At 35.0% G+C, this 16,961-nt stretch overlaps 1 protein-coding gene across 10 annotated transcripts in view; it reads left to right on the forward strand.

Moving 5' to 3' along the window:
* The window catches only part of sema3e (sema domain, immunoglobulin domain (Ig), short basic domain, secreted, (semaphorin) 3E), a 128,649-nt gene extending 112,100 nt beyond the window's left edge, over positions 1-16,549 (forward strand). For 4 of the 10 annotated variants that reach the window (XM_087292325.1, XM_087292322.1, XM_087292324.1 and 1 more), the window contains 9 exons: positions 98-167; positions 272-416; positions 2,970-3,192; positions 5,009-5,100; positions 5,191-5,232; positions 5,562-5,728; positions 8,379-8,446; positions 10,989-11,116; positions 15,129-16,549. In XM_087292325.1, coding sequence (XP_087148451.1) covers positions 98-167; positions 272-416; positions 2,970-3,192; positions 5,009-5,100; positions 5,191-5,232; positions 5,562-5,728; positions 8,379-8,446; positions 10,989-11,116; positions 15,129-15,581 — 1,388 coding nt within the window. In that variant the 3' untranslated portion in view covers positions 15,582-16,549. Of the gene's footprint in view, positions 1-97; positions 168-271; positions 417-2,969; positions 3,193-5,008; positions 5,101-5,190; positions 5,233-5,561; positions 5,729-8,378; positions 8,814-9,718; positions 10,660-10,988; positions 11,117-15,128 lie in introns of those variants that run through there. The other 6 variants (XM_087292323.1, XM_087292327.1, XM_087292321.1 and 3 more) reach the window with 4 other exon arrangements.
* The last annotated feature ends 412 nt before the right edge of the window (positions 16,550-16,961 follow it).

A 16,961-nucleotide genomic window follows, 5' to 3' on the forward strand; every position in this document is an offset into this window, starting at 1 on the left:
TTTTATTTTAATTTAAATTTTAATTTGTATAATTTTATTTTATTTTCAACTTTTTTATTTTTTAATTTTTTTTTTTTTTGTCTCTGTTGCGTTTCAGAGGATGTGTTTGTACTACGGAAAAAAGATGAGAAAAATCCAGAGATCTTTGGTCTGTTCAGCACCACCAGGTGAGGTCATTCAACAGAAAAAAATATATATATTATTCCCACAGTTAAGATCAAAATCACTGACAGCACTCTAGATGCTCAAATCCATCTTCCTTTTCCCCCAGTGCTGTGTTTAAAGGATATGCAGTGTGCATGTATAATATGGATGACATCCGTGCTGCATTTAATGGGCCTTTTGCACACCGGGAACGGACCGACCATCACTGGAAAGTGTACGACGGCAAAGTCCCATACCCTCGACCCGGATCGGTGAGTGATATTTCCTCATATTCAATAGTATCTGGATGCAGCCTTGGTGATGCAAAATGAGACTGCATATCTCAGTGATGCAAAGTCAGACACAATGCACTCAATGGAGGTAGTGATGTCACTGTAAGGGGTGGGGTTAGGTGAGCACATAAAAAAAAGCATTGGATGCAGCTCAGATTGCACTGCACCAGGTCTGCATCCAGAGCCCTCTCCATATACTGGGTCCATCAGTCACATTGTGTCATAATCTTGTTGTTCTATCAGAATTCCCTGTGTACAAAATGTCACGTCGTGTTAGGTTTATGCCTCAAACGCCCGGTGTTATTCTGTGGCCCACTTGAGTGAATGTTGAATTTGGGATCTTATCTCTTCAGACACACAGAATCTCTCATGGCAGACAAGTCTATTTTCAGCATGACTGTGCACATCACTTTTCTCCTCGAGCACGTCATGCCAATTCTTTTACATTAATGTCTGAAACCGAGCACTTATGAAAGCACTGTGAAATTGAGGTGTTCAAATTGTCGTGGTTTGAATTATAATTGTATCTGATACGTGCTGATTAACGTCCTTCTCTCGCTCTTTATCCCCAGCCGATAAAAGAGCGAGATTGGTTTCCAATAGTTAGTAATGACCTGCAATTTACAGCCAGTTTTTTCTCTAGTGTGTTTTTGTCTCATCTCATATTGGAGAATCAGGGTTTTTTTTACATTGTTCTCATCTCAAAATTACCCATTCTTTTATTTCTGTGTGCAGTTATTCTAGGGTAAAGCATATGAAAAAAGGTGTATCTGAGAAATGACCTTTTAAAAGCCAATTTGGTGGCTTAAGACGTGCACTGCTGGATTTCTGATTAGTCTCTTGTTCTAAAAGGTTATAGCTGTGAGAAACAGGCAAGCTGTTCTCAGATCAGGAGGAACAAAATGAAACACCTGAAACCTTTTGTGCCTTGCATAGTATTTTAGCATATACACTGGAAAAAGTGATTAGTTGACTTTACTTTAAAAAAATGAGTAAACCTGTTGATTTTAAATTGATTAGTTGACTTTACTTGAACATAAAAAACACAAGCGAGTAAACATACTTTATTTATTTATTTATTTATGTTTTATGTGTTTATTTATTTTTTTATTTGTTTATTAATTTAACAGGGGATACTCATTAATCAATAGGAAAAAAGGTGTTAATAAGCAAGAGTTAGTTCCAAGGGCTAATTTTCATCAGTTGCCCCCACACATTATTACACATACAATATCATTAGAGTTACATACAAAAAACCATTAGACATTAATAACAATGTTATAAGAAAAAATAATTACACTTGATTACAAACTTGATTTTATTGCTTTACAATTAAGCAACTGAACAATGGGCATAAATATTCAAATTTAAGTTTTTTATTAAGAATTTACTAGTAAAGTCAACTTTTCACTTTTAAGGCAACTGGTTTACTCACAATTAAGTAACTACTCATTTTTTACAATATAAAAATACTAGGAGTCTGCAATATTTGCTGTCTTTGCTAATATAATAGTTATGAAATATTTGTCATCTATGCTTAAATCATAGTTGTCTATAAAAACATGTCTTGAAGCAAGAGTGATGTTTTTCTAAGTATCAGCATGTGAGCGCAGTTGCAAATGTGATATTCATATCATACGAGCAAAGTTAATACTGAGTTACATTTCAGGCACTACTTATTTGTGTATTTATTTCACTACTGCACCAATAGTTTCAAACAAATACAGAATTAATTTTTGAACTAATCATTTGAGTCAGTGATTCACTGTCACGATGTGTTTCTAAATGAAGCTTCTGTTTGAATGAATCATTTAAGCCAATTATTCGATTATCTATTCATGAATATAAATACTTTATTTATTAATGAATTCAGGAGTTCACACTTATATTGATTGACAAATGATAGCAGCATGCTGTCCCGGGAGAGAACGCTGAGCTCGGATATAATCCCACCTAGTCGATTGAGCATGTAAGGGGAGTTTGAGATCAGGTAGTTCTCGAGAGTTCCCCGTGGTAAAGGAAGAAAGGGGGAGAAGGGGTGGATGAGGGTTTCTTTGGAAAACGGAAATAGGGGAGTAGTTTAAGCTAGGCTACTTATAGTGAGTTTGGATTAATCTGATTGGCTAACTAATGATTGTAGATGAGAGACCAGCTGCAGTCAATCACATCATGTGCTCCTCTCGAAATTAGTTTATGAAACTTCACTTAGCTTTTTAGAATGAATCTTTTGAATTCATGATTTAGTGAATCACTCAATAAAACAAGCATTTGCTGCCATCTACTGCCTGTTTTAGTGCCATTTATTTTATCCATGACAGGCCTAAACCAGCCAAGATACCTGCATTAAAATACAACCAGGAAAAAAATTATTAATAAATTCATACAAAATCTATCTCGATTCATTTATTCAGTAAAAAAGGAATGCAGAAGTCTAGATTTTTTTTTCTTTTTTAAATGTATTAATATCTGTCCATGTTCAGATATTCATATTGGCTGAATCTCAAACAAATATGACCTTCATGTCTCTCGCAGTGTGCCAGTAAGATAAATGGAGGCCATTTCTCCAGCTCTAAGGAGTATTCGGATGAGGTTCTCCGATTTGCACGTTCCCATCCGCTCATGTTCCAGGCGGTGCAGCCTGTTCACAGACGACCCATCCTGCTGGACACTGAAGGAGGACGTAAACTCACCCAGCTGGCAGTGGACCGGGTGGAGGCTGAGGATGGACACTACAATGTTCTCTTCATAGGCACTGGTACTCAAAATTATTCATTCATTCATTTTCATTTTTCTTTGGCTTATCCCTTTATTCATCAGTGGTCGCCAAAGCAGAATAAACCACCAACTTATGTTTTACACAGCGGATGCTCTTCCGGCTGCAACCCAGGACTGGGAAACATCCATACACTCTCATTCACACACATACACTACAGCCAATTTAGTCTATTATGTTCACCTGTAAAGCATGTCGTTGGACTGTGGGGGAAACGGAGCACCTAGAGGAAACCCACACACACATGGGGAGATCATGCAAACTCCACACAGAAATGTCAACTGACCCAGCCGAGACTCAAACCAGTGACCTTGCTCTAAGGTGACAGTGCTAATCACTGAGCCACCTCAAAATTATTATCTATATTATGTTGTACTCCCAGATGTGTAGAGTCGTATTACACATCATTATGTCCTTTTTTTTATTTGCAAAATACAATGAATATTTTACATGCTTTGAGTTCTAGTCTAGAACCCTCTTGAAATATTTGTTCTCGACTTTGTGTGCTAGTATATTTTTAAAAAGTTGATGATTGATATATTTTAGCAAATATACACTACTGTAATTTTAAAAGGAATTTTACACTCTTATTCAGCACAGCAGTGGTGCATTTAAATAACTAAAAAGGCGAAGAAGTTATAGTATATTATTACAAAATCTTTATATTTCGTATCAATTCTTCTCTTTTGATCTTTATATTTATCCAAGAATTTTAAAATGTACCAAAAAATATTAAACAGAAAACTGTTTACAGTGTTATAAAGAATCAGTAAAATAAAATGATTTCAGAAGGATTGCGCAACACTCAAGACTGGAGTAATGATGCAAAAAAACATACTTTAATCACAGGAATACATCACAATTTAAAAGAGAAACCAGTTATTTTTAATTCTGTAATAATATTTTACATTATTACTTTTTTACTCTATTTTTGGTCAAATAAATGTTGACTTGGTGAGCATAATTGACTAAAAACAAAATAAATACATATTGTAATATGCCTATAAACACTCATTGGCCACTTTTTTAGGTACACCTTTAAGTACCGGGAAGGCAAAAGTACCATTTTGTCTTCAAAATTGCCTTAATTCTTTGTGGTATAGATTCAACAAGGTACTGGAAACATTCCTCAGAGATTTTGGTCCATATTGACATGATAGCATCACACAGTTGCTGCAGATTTGTTGACTGCACAGCCATGATGTGAATCTCCTGTTCTACCACATCCCAAAGGTGCTGTATTTCATTGACATCTGGTGACTGTGGAGGCCATTTGAGTACAGTTACTGTTACAAAGTTAATGTTGACTTTCTATCAGCTTGAACCAGTCTGGCCATTCTCCTCTGACCTCTGGCATCAACAAGGCATTTGTGTCCACAAAACTGCCACTCACTGGATATTTTCTCATTGTTGAACCATTCTCTGTAAAACCTACAGATGGTTGTGTATGAAAATCCCAGTAGATCAGCAGTTTCTAAAACACTCAGACCAGCCTGTCTGGCACCAACAACTATACCATGTTAAAACTCTCCTAAATCACTTCTCTTCCCCATTCTAATGCTCGATTTGAACTGCAGCAGATCGTCTTGACCATGTCTACATGCCTAAATTCATTGAGTTGCTAACATGTGATCGGTTAATTAGAAATTTACGATAACGAGCAATTTTTAACAGTGGTACCTAATAAAGTGGCCGGCGAGTGTTTTTGCGATAATATGGCTGATGATGATGATAATATGCGTAATATAAAATGCATATAATTATTAATTCAGATTTTCTCTCTTTGTTTTCGACACAGATAATTCTGTAGTATTAAAAATGATTACAATCTACAACAAAGAAGCCGACACAGTTGAAGAGGTTCTTCTGGAGGAACTGCAGGTTTTTAAGGTCATCTTTTTTCTCTTTGTATTGAACCATCTTATTTCAACTCGAAACAATCTTCACTCTAATCATTTTTCTCTTTCTTCTTTATTTTAGGTCCCTGTTCCCATTACTGAGATCCTGATCTCTACTAAACGAGTAAGACTTGCTCATTTACTGCTCACAGCTTCATTCTCCACCTGTAGATGGTGGAATTGAGTACATTTTTCATGCACGAGTGACCACCCATAGCAAATTCAGCATTTTTATATCCAGACAGATGCTTTGTTGTGAATTATTAATGCTGAGAATGACTACTAAATATTATGAATAAAATATGAGCATCTTTTGTTCTTCATTATTGCTGTATTATACTAAATTGTTTGTAATGAACACCAGGATGATTTTATTTACTTTATTATCATATTAAGGTGCTGGTTTGGACACAGTGGTCCTCATCTGAAAGCGGTGTGTTTGTGTATTTATAGCAACAGCTGTATGTGGGCTCGGAGTTGGGTGTAACACAGATCCGTGTGCATCAGTGTGGGCTCTATGGGTCAGCCTGTGCCGACTGCTGCCTGGCCAGAGACCCTTACTGTGCCTGGGATGGGTTCACATGTTCACGCTACTATCCTGCAGGACTTTATACTAAAAGGTACAGACAATATATGACAGATTTTATGTATTAAATATAATACTGATTATTTTAGTTGTGTTTGTACATGACTTTTCACACTACACATTGTTGCACTGGTATGCTTTACAGAACATTTACATTCATCTCATCATTTGGCATTGTTTTATCTAGAGTTACTTACAAATGATAACAATAGAAGTCAAAATAAAAGTGAGAGAGAGAGAGAGAGAGAGAGAGAGAGTTTTATTATTGTTATAGTTTAAGGTCAGATTAATTTGTTGTTGTTGTTGTCTTTTTTATTTTTTTGTGAGGAAGAAATAAAATAGGAAATAACAGAAATTGTTAATTAACACTGGAACTACCAGGATTTTTTACCTTTTAGAATGGGTATATATAAGACAGTGATTTTAAAATTAAGCTTTAAATGTCTCTCATCATATTTTGTGAAGTCATTAGGCTAAAAATACCAAAATACTCAAGTTATTGGTGTATACCTCACTTTGTTCACTGCAGTAAAATGTTGCATATTCAGTGGCATGCATATTCAAAAAAACAGGAAAATGTAGCGGATGCTGAAATGCATGCTGTCAAATGCATGACCATTATGTCTATTAAATGTAGAAATACCTAGAACTCATCTATGTTTTGAAATATACAAATGTTTAGCAAAAGTCAGTGTACAATAGTATATGGGTTTTTTTGTTTTCTAGCTTTTAATTTACAAAATGTAAATAAGGTCAAAATGACCAAAATGACTGTAGTTCTAGAGTTAATTTAAAAGTATTAATAACCACAGTGAACAGTCAGAAGAAGCTATGGCAAGGAAAAAGGTGTGTGTGTGTGTGTGTGTGTGTGTGTGTGTGTGTGTGTGTGTGTGTGTGTGTGTGTGTGTGTGTGTGTGTGTGTGTGTGTGTGTGTGTGTGTGTGTTTGTGTGTTTGTGTGTGTGTGTGTGTGTTTTGCTTAACAGAGCAAGAAAATGTTCACAGTATGTCTGATAATATTTTTTCTTCTTGAGAAAGTCTTAGTTGTTTTATTTCTGATTGAATAAACGCGAGTTAAAAAATTTTTTAAAAACATTTTAAGGTCAAAATTATTAGCCCCTTTAAGCTAGTTAAGCCTTAAAATGTCATTTTAAGCTGTATATAAGTGTCTTGAAAAATATCTAGTAAAATATTATTTTCTGTCATTATGACAAAGAAGAAATAAATCGGTTATTAAAGATGGGTTATTAAAACTAATATGTTTAAAAATGTGTTAAAAAAAATCTTCTCTCCGTTAAACGGAAATATAGGTAAAAAAATAGGTAAAAAAAAAAAGAAATATATATATATATATATTTTTTTTATAAATTCTTTTTTTTTTAAACAAATTAAGAAATAAAAATAATAAGATTATTTTGCCATGTAATTCAACAACATTGAACAATGAGTTTAAAAAGTAAAAGTTAAGAGGAAAATATAAATAATTTAATATAAATTATTAAATTTATAAGCCAATATAAATAAAAGAGTGTAATCAGAAGATCAGAATAATTGGTAACACTTTAGAATAAGCTTCCATTAGTTAATGTACAGTATTTAATAACATGGACAATACATTTATTACAGTATTGATTCATCTTTGTTAATGTTAGTTAATGGAATCAAAGTTGTTTATTGCTAGCGCATTAGCTAATGTTAACAAGCATGACTGTGGATTTTAGTATTGCTCATTATTAGTTCACTTTAGTAATTACATTAACTAACAGCTAATCATCAACTAATGAAACCTTATTGTAAAGTGTGATCGATTAATCATATACAGGCAAAAAACACTAATAATTGCGTCTTCTGTTGATTTGAAGTCTTGTAAATCTGAATGATTGGTCCGTGTAAGAAACTAAACATTTATTTACAAAATTATCTCCTTTAATTCTGACAATACATGTTTTGACCCTCAAAGTGCAAGTAGCCAATGATCTGTATTTTATGAATTACCAAGGGACACAATTTCAGCTATAACTCTTCTTTAATGTCTAGAAAAATAAAAGTAACTCCAATTTTTGTTTTATGTTTGTAAACTATCCCATTACGTAACCATGAGATTTTATTTTAGCCCCTTTCTTTAGGTTTAAAGTTTTATCGCATGAAAATATCCATGTGCTCCAAAACCTAGTTTGTTTTCCAGCCTAGTGTTTCCATTAGTGCGCTCAGTGAACGTGGAGAGTGTGTGTTTTTGTGAAAGCTCTTTTGATGTTTCACTTATCCGCAGGCTAGCATGTGTGGGTGGATGTGTGTGTGTGTGTGTGTGCGCGAGTGAGAGCGAAGCACGAGTGGGAGTGTTTCTCTAATCCCGACTCAAAGGCCTGTCAGCTGCCTCAGTGTGGTCATCAGTTTGAGCTTGTTAGCGATTGATGCTAACACTTCTCACCCATATTAATTCCCATCACATTCGGTTTTGTATGCAAAGCCAGACGAGTCATGCACAATCGGCACCAAATACCTGTCAGACTCATAACTCACAGAAATCCAGACAAAAAGCAGAGCAAGTGTGATTGAATTTCTGTCGCCTCGCTATGCTGCTACACTCGCTGGGTGGCAGGAGGATGAAATGACGATCACAGGCAGATGAACGGGTTTGTGTCTGGGTTATGTCAATGTCTCATTTCTCTCTTTTCTTCTTCTTCAGGCGCTTCAGACGGCAAGACGTTCGTCATGGCAATGCGGTTCAGCAGTGCAACGGGCTTCAGCTTAGCGGTACGTTCAGAGGCTGATCAATGGGGGATAGTTGAGTCTTAGAGGCTTTATTGGAGAAAATGAGATCTGTGAAAGTTGAGGAGGTCACAGTGCAGTTGATGAGAGTCTCTGGCGCGTTATGTGCAGATGGTGCTTTTACTTTGGCAGAAAATCATCACAGTGTATTACAATACAGTATGACAGTTCACTTTTATTATAAGCATATTATTCTTTCTTTTTCCCCCAGAGAGTTTTTAGCTTAATTTCAAACCAGATCCATTCGATCATTTTCTTAAGACAGTGCTGATGTGTCATTATCAAAAGATATTATACTATTTATAAAGCTATACAATGTATTATATAATACTTGCATCAAATTACAAAATAGGTTAAACCCTATTTGAGGTGTTTCTTTTGCAGCGTCTATGGTTTTTGCGATATGAAGTTAGGTCCATAAATATTTGGACATCGACACAATTCTAACATTTTTGGCTCCATACACTGCAGATTGTCAGCTTCAATTTGAGGGTATCTACATCTAAATCAGGTGAATGGTTTAGGAGTTACAACAGTTTGCATATGTGCCTCCCACTTGTTAAGGGTCCAAAAGTAATTGGACTGAATAATAATCATGAATCAAAATTTCCCTTTTTAATACTTGGTTGCAAATCCTTTGCAGTCAATTACAGCTTAAAGTCTGGAACGCATCACCAAACACTGAGTTTCATTCCAGGTGGTGCTCTTTCAGGCCTCTACAGCAAATGTCTTTAAATGTCCTGTCTGTTCTTGGGGCATGTTCCCTTCAGTTTTGTTTTCAGCAAGTGAAAGACAAGCTGAATCGGATTCAGGTCAGGTGATTGACTTGGCCATTGCATAGCATTCCACTTATTTCCCTTCAAAAACTTTTTGGTTATGTCTGCACTATGAAGCACTATCCAATGAGTTCTGAAGCATTTGGCTTAATATGAGCAGAAAATATTGCCTGAAACTTCAGAACTGTTGTGAAGGGTGTTTTCTTTACCAGGAAAGAATTCTTTGGTCGTCCACCAAAATTTTTTTCTGTGGTCCTCCAGAATCCAAACGCAAATAGCACACTTGAAATGAACTCTGGACCTTTTATCTGCTCATTGTAATTGGGATAATGAGGCAATAACATATACCTGGCCATGGAACAGCTTAAAAGTCAACTGTCCAATTACTTTTGGACCCTAAACAAGTGGGAGGCACATATGCAACATGTTGTAATTCCTACAGCATTCATCTGATTTGGATGCAAATACCCTCAAATTAAAGCTGACAGTCTGCAGTTAAAACATCTTGTTTGTTTCATTTTAAATTGATTGTGTTGGTGTATAGGGCCAAAAATGTTAGAATTGTATCAATGTCCAAAATTTATGGACCTAATTGTATATTGCGATACAAATACAATTTCAGCGGATGACTTAAATAGCTCCATTGCAAATGGATCTTTACATTTTATTTATTATTTAGATTTAGATTTATTTAGATTGATTGGAATACTCTTGTAGCAGAGTGTATCGAACAAATTGCAAGCATAAATAAATAAGAGAGCAAAGATAAAGGGAAAATAAGTAGTGTTTTATGGTTTTCCGAAGAGTCGAACAGTTGTCAGATATTCAGGTACATTAAGTGAATAATCAAATGTGATGTAAAATGTAAAATAACAATGTACAGTCCTCATTGTTGATCAACTGTAATCGACTATAATCTCTACTCAACATTGTGGATACTGCAATGTGACTATTGCAATACCGATGGTGAAATTATATATTGTGCAGCCTTGAATACAAACCTAACAGATCACTCAGATCTTTAGGATCATATATACTAGAAGTTCCAAGAGTTCAGTCAAAGCAGGGTGAATCGGCTTTTAGCCACTATGCCCCCCGCTGCTGGAATCAGCTTCCAGAAATGATCAGATGTGCTCCAACATTAGGCACATTCAAATCAAGACTGAAAACACATCTGTTTAGCTGTGCCTTTACTGAATGAGCACTGTGCTGCGTCCGACAAATTGCACTATCATGTTTTTCTCTTCTTCTTCATTCTTTTATATCACATTTTACCTGTTTTTATGTTTTGTTTTGTTTTTACGCATTTTTATTATTTGTTTTTATTTTTATTTTACTTGTTTCTTTTATTCTTGTTTATGTAAAGCACTTTGAATTGCCACTGTGTATGAAATGATGCTATATAAATAAACTTGCCTTGCCTTGCCTTGCCTTGCCTTAGGTGGGAAAGTAAGTGTGGCATTATTCTCTCTTTTAGCTGCTGTTACAAGTCTTTTTTTGTTTTACTTTTCCTTAAAGTTGTGAGTTTTTCTTTTGTTATTTGAGCAAATTGGAATGCAAACATAATTTCGTGTGTGTGCTCCACAATCTGTGCTGCATTTTTAGATTATGTCTAGCAAGGAGGACTTGCTGTATACATGGAAATACAATGTTAAAAATCAGAATTGTGCAGCAGGATTTGTCTCTGTTGTAGTGGTGAATAATGTCTGTGTTGGTCTGGGCTGTTGGTTATGTGGGTGTTTGCCTTCCAGAAGAACAAAGCATCTCAGAGAAGCTGGTTTACGGTGTGGAGAACAATAGTACTTTACTGGAGTGCAGACCACGATCACTGCAGGCATCTGTAACCTGGTACATTGAACATGGCCTCGACATGGAGGAGGTAAACACTCACATGCACACACACATCCACAATTCATAACCATAGACCTATGTTATTGTTAAATATAACATGTATTATGTTATGTCGTGTCATGTTACGTTATGTTACATTGTTACATTACATTATATTAAAATGCTAATAATTAAAAGCATCCCTAAAGGATATATGAAATACATATGTAAATCATATAATTGTCAAATAAAGCTGTTATGTTATGTTACGTTATGTAAGTTACCTTACCTTACCTTACATTACATTAAAATGCTAACAATTTAAAGCATCTCTAATGGATACATAAAATATATATGTAAATCATATAATTGTCATATAAAACTATTATTATATTATATTATATTATATTATATTATATTATATTATATTATATTATATTATATTATATTATATTATATTATATTATGCATACTAACCCAATGCCTAAAATAAAATACTAAACATTCAGTATTAATTAATTTTATGTTATGCATTGATATTGTTTCTTCCCCATGTCATTTACATATATATTGTGCATATATAGATGTGTGTTTATTTAATATTAATAGTACAATCATTTCAATATTTGCACATTTCTTAAACCTCTTTTCCCCAACTGTTTCTGCATTTGTGATCTCTTCATGTGGTCAAACTCAGAAACGATTTCATCACAAGCAATTGTGTGAAGCCCTGCTGAGAGACGGCTGTTAAATATAGATTAAAGCTTCATTTTACTATCCTGACCATAGGGGATGCTGGGTAATACAGCCCACTGTGCTTCTGTTCATCTTAAATAGAGAAGAGTAATGACATGGGCTGTGTCAGGTTGACCGTCTCTCTGCAGAAATGCGCTGTATTACTTTCAGGAATGACATTGTTATATTAGCAGTATGAGCTGAGGCCACTATTACGATCACTGTTCTCTCATTTGTGGTTAGGGATTAGACTCCTGAACGTTGTACATTTTGACACATTGTTCATAATTATTATTCAAATTATCTGGGTTTTTGAGAAGTCTAGTATTAAGTTACATTTACACCAGGAACGCCGGCTGTAAAGTAATTATAGCTATATTAGCTTTCACACCAACGCATGATAAAATGCTGTAGTTTTGGCACTGGATGATTTTGACATGTCTTATTATTGTATATGCAATTTGTTTTTTAAATATTGTGTTTTTTGCCAGAACCAAGATAGTATGAGTCTTAATTAACACCATATTTATGACTCGTGATATTTTATCATATCTCAACACTCCTAACTGTACATAATATATATGGCAATGAACACAAAAAACAACACCATTTGTGTGCATTGAATAGCTTTAATAAAACACTATTCATTCATTTCTATTTCATGATATTGTAACTTCGGGGAGTAACACCAACAACTGAGGAAAGATCCAATATGCAGGTTTATTCACAGTCAGGCAAGCAGTGGTCAGTACGGGTGCAAACAGGTGTGTGAGGACAATCCAGAATCGTAGTCAATATAACAAGCAAGAGGTCGAAAGGCAGGCGGCAGACAAGGATAACTGAATAAACAAGGCTAGGTTTAAAACACAGGAAAACAAGACAAGGAAAACGCGTCGTAATGCTACTTTGAGTGAGCAGGCGTGAGTGTCTGGGATAAGTGCATGTATGCATATGTAGTCCAAAAGAAGGCGGATTTGTAGTCCATGGTTATTGTAGGTGCAAACCAGCGATCTTTAGGGTAAATGATCGCTGGTAATCGTGACAGATATGGTTTAAATGGGACACAAACTTCCGTCATTTACCTTTGTACAATTGACTTTAAATGAATTTTTAGTTGCATATTTGATATATGACAAATATATGTAATGTTATATGAGGAAAAGTGTCTACTGCAAACAATAAATGGCAACTTGGTGGATGCAGTATTATTATGCAGTAGTTTTCCACAAAAAAGGGGAAAAATTTAAATTGACAATAGCGAGTATTATTGTATATTATTCTGTATGTTCTCAAAATAACAAGTAATTTTTTCATTCAATATTGTTTTTTAATAATTGAACATGCTTATTGTTAGCATATATATTAAATAACATTATTTTGTTGTATCTCAAATGACACGCTATGCACTTAAACACTTAACCATGTTGTGTGATTTTAGTAAAATTTAGTAGTTTATTCATTAACTGGAAATTCAAACAATTTTCCATTTCGACATTTCAAGGTTTCCAAATAAATTAGTGAAACAAACTACCTGTAATACAACTACATTTTTCATCAGGAGGTGGTGTAATCATCTCCATGAGACAAATTTGCTTTCACAACCCCAAATAAATGAAGGAATCCAACTTTAGCACCTGATAGTTCCTCGCCTTCCGCTACATGAGGAAAGCTGTGACTGTTAAGTGCATGAAGTGTTCAACATTCAACACTTCTTTTTATCAGTTGAATTTGTGCATCATCCAAGTATTTAATGTGCACTTATACTTTCTCTGTTTATACTACAAAATGATTTCAGTTTTAGTCTTCAGAATCCTTTATTTTGTCATTCAAAACATCAAAAATTGTAATGCAGAACGAAATTACATACCATCAGACCCAACAAGAACATTAAAAAAATCCCTACACAAGCACAATAAAATTCTAACATAATAAATAAGCTTTTATAATTTCATAAATATATAAAAATATAGTTGTATAAAATATAACCCAATTTAAAAAATCTCTGAAGAGAATAACTTTATAGTATACTTAATATAATATATTAATATAGATATAGATAATACTCAAATACCTATTTCACCATTTGTTATAATAGTTGTAATGGTCTTGTTCTGAGCCGGTGCAGCCACACCCAGCGAAGGCGCCGCCATCTCATGGTGTAGGATATCGAAATGCTATCATGGCAGTTTGTAACTTTTTATTATAGAAGTTAATTTGTATAAATTTGTTTGATCTCAATTAATATATTTAGTACAATTTGCACATCTCCCATTAAAGTTGGGTTTAGGGGTGGGATTAGTTGCCATGTCTCCTTTTAAAAATCGTATAATTTTGTATGACCTAACTTATAAATTTGTACATATTAGCTACTAGACGGACATAACATGAAATAGTTAGGTTTCCTCGTGAGTAAGTACGCAATTTAGGATTCACTATTGTCTATTTATATGGACATAGGCCATCCCAAAACACCCTAGCATCTCCCCTAGGTCCTAACGCCCCAGTATATTGATGTGGACTCTATACTTTTCAGTGATTGCCATCTTTCGAATGAGACATTAAACCGAGGTCCTGGCTTTCTGTGGTCGTTAAAAATCTAAGGATGTCCTTCGAAAAAGAGTAGGGGTTTAACCCCAGCATCCTGGCCAAATTTGCAAATCTGTCCATCATGGCCTTCTAACCATCCTCTTATCATAATTAGCTTTATCGCTGCCTCCTCTCCACCAATCAGCTGGTGTGCGATCTGGCGCTATATGGCTGCCGTTGCATTATTAATATTATTATTATTATTATCTAGAGCTGCACAATATAAAATTTTAATCATCAATATCGCATTGTCATAATTCGCAATGTTGAGTTTGTTTTAAATTGATAATTTGCATGTGTTTTTGAAACCTATAATGCATAGCAAAGCTGTCAGGCATAAGAAATTGTACCATTTATAACTTAAATAATGGTTAATGTTAGTGAAATATTTTTTTATTATTCAATTGCTGTAACTCAATACTGTTAGACACGGAAAACAATTAATAAAACACTCTTTAATTGAATTGCACTGCCCCCACAGTCACCCCAGTCAATCTAAAATTTTTTATTCTTTCCAAATATAGGAGATATTAGAGTCATCTAGTAAATTTGTATTTACATCGCAAAATATATCGCATAACAACAAAATATTGCAATGTTAAATTTTTCCAATATCGTGCAGCCCTACTAGCAATCAGCCAGAACACACTAACAGCCATACATATACACATTAGTGACCAACAACCAAACCTAAACGCACCACATTTGACAGTTTTGTCCCCCTGTTTTTCCTCTCTCAGGTGAAAAGTGATGATCGCATGATTCAGACGCCGCACGGCCTCTTACTCCTCCGAATAATGAAGTCAGATGCAGGAGTTTATGTGTGTCAGTCCACCGAGCATGGTTTCATCCAGACGCTGCTGAGAGTCACGTTAGAGGTGCTGGAGGAGGGAAAGGTGGAGGCTCTGCTGCATAAACCCGAGGAGGAGGATAGTGATCTTCCACACAGAGCAGCTCCACCATGCTCCTTTCCCAGCTTGCCTTCTACTTCATCAAAGCTCTGGTATAAAGACTTCATGCAGCTCATCGGATACAGCAACTTCCAGCGGGTGGAGCAGTACTGTGAAAAGGTGTGGTGCGTGGCGGACAGGAAGAGGAAGAAACTCAAGGGAATGACACCAAAATGGCGGTTAACAGCCGGGGGAGAGCAGCGGGCGAGAGCACGGGCACCTCGACACACACCGGGACAGTAGAGAACTAATTATTTTAGTCTATGCTCCATGCCGATGAGCTGATATAGACGTTATTGTTATTACTATTAGAAAAAGAAGAACGAGTTTCTTTCGAGTCTTACTGTCGCATCCTTGATCAGTAGTCACAGCCAGATATTTAAAGGTACACCAAGTCATTTTCTTATCGAATTTATGGATATCGATGCAAAGTGATAACATGTTCAGTGTTTCCACAAATGTGCTTTGCAGGTACAGGGAGCATGTGCTCACTGGTGCACGACTCAAAATGCTCAGAACACAGACAGCGCATGACTTAAACAACACATATGCTTAAAGAATGATCTGCTGCAGTACTTTTCTTTTAATATAGCTCATGTTAATATTACATTTTCCAAATTTAATTTCTACTATGTGTTCATATTTCACATGCACGTGCAAAAAAAGAAATGAAATTAAAACACATGAAATATAGAAACTGCGCAGTTAATTTTTTAAATAGTTTTTAAAAATCCTAACAGTAATTTGAAGGAGAACATTGACGTTTTTAAAAAGCAAAAACTGAACTGAAGTGAAATTATAAAAAATAAAGCTGCAGGAGTTCATTTGTTCGAGGTGAAATTCGTTGTATTGTATTTTTATTGAGGTATTTCATGCTTCTAATGAAATAACATTTAACCCCCTAGCAGCAAACCATCATAAAACTGATGATAAGGATGAGACGTTAGCCCCTTTCACACACACAGACCTTTCCGGAAAATTACCTGCAATTATCAGGAATGGTCTGGGTGTGTGAACGGGCCTATTTTGAAAATACCGGTAAATTCGTTACAACAATTTTCCAGAAAAGAGAAGTTGTAAGACTGCTCTGTGTGAACGCAGAAGGATAATTGCCAGAAAGAGTGCGTTCACTCTTAGAACTCGATGACGTGAGACATCAACTCCAGCCAATCAGAACATTCAAACAGTTTCACAAGCCTTTGGATATTTTTCCAGACACATTTAGCTGCTAGATGTTGGTCAGATAATGTTTCTATGTTCCTTCTTAATGCCAACTGTGGAAAAAATGATCACTAAAATGCTAATGATAAGCCATTGTTAGTATACCTTCAAGCTCTGCTTCCTCCAAGTTGCTTGATGTGTGAGCATTGCAGAACTAAAATAGATTTTAAGACGTATTTAATTAGAAAGTTGTTATTTTTAATTGTAAACTATTGCACTCTTTGAGTGTGCATTTGTCCAAAAGATTTTATTACATTTCGAACTAATCTTTGAGCAGTAGTTAACTCTTAAACTTGGTGAGTGTATTTCTGTTATTGGAATACAGTGTTTTTAACATGTAACATGGCATTTGACATAAAAAATAACATTAAAATGATTCAAAAGGAGGTAAAGTATTGCATT

Source organism: Danio rerio, chromosome 18, assembly GCF_052040795.2.
Source record: "Danio rerio strain M-AB ecotype USA chromosome 18, GRCz13ab, whole genome shotgun sequence".
NCBI classification, from domain to species: Eukaryota; Metazoa; Chordata; class Actinopteri; order Cypriniformes; family Danionidae; genus Danio; species Danio rerio.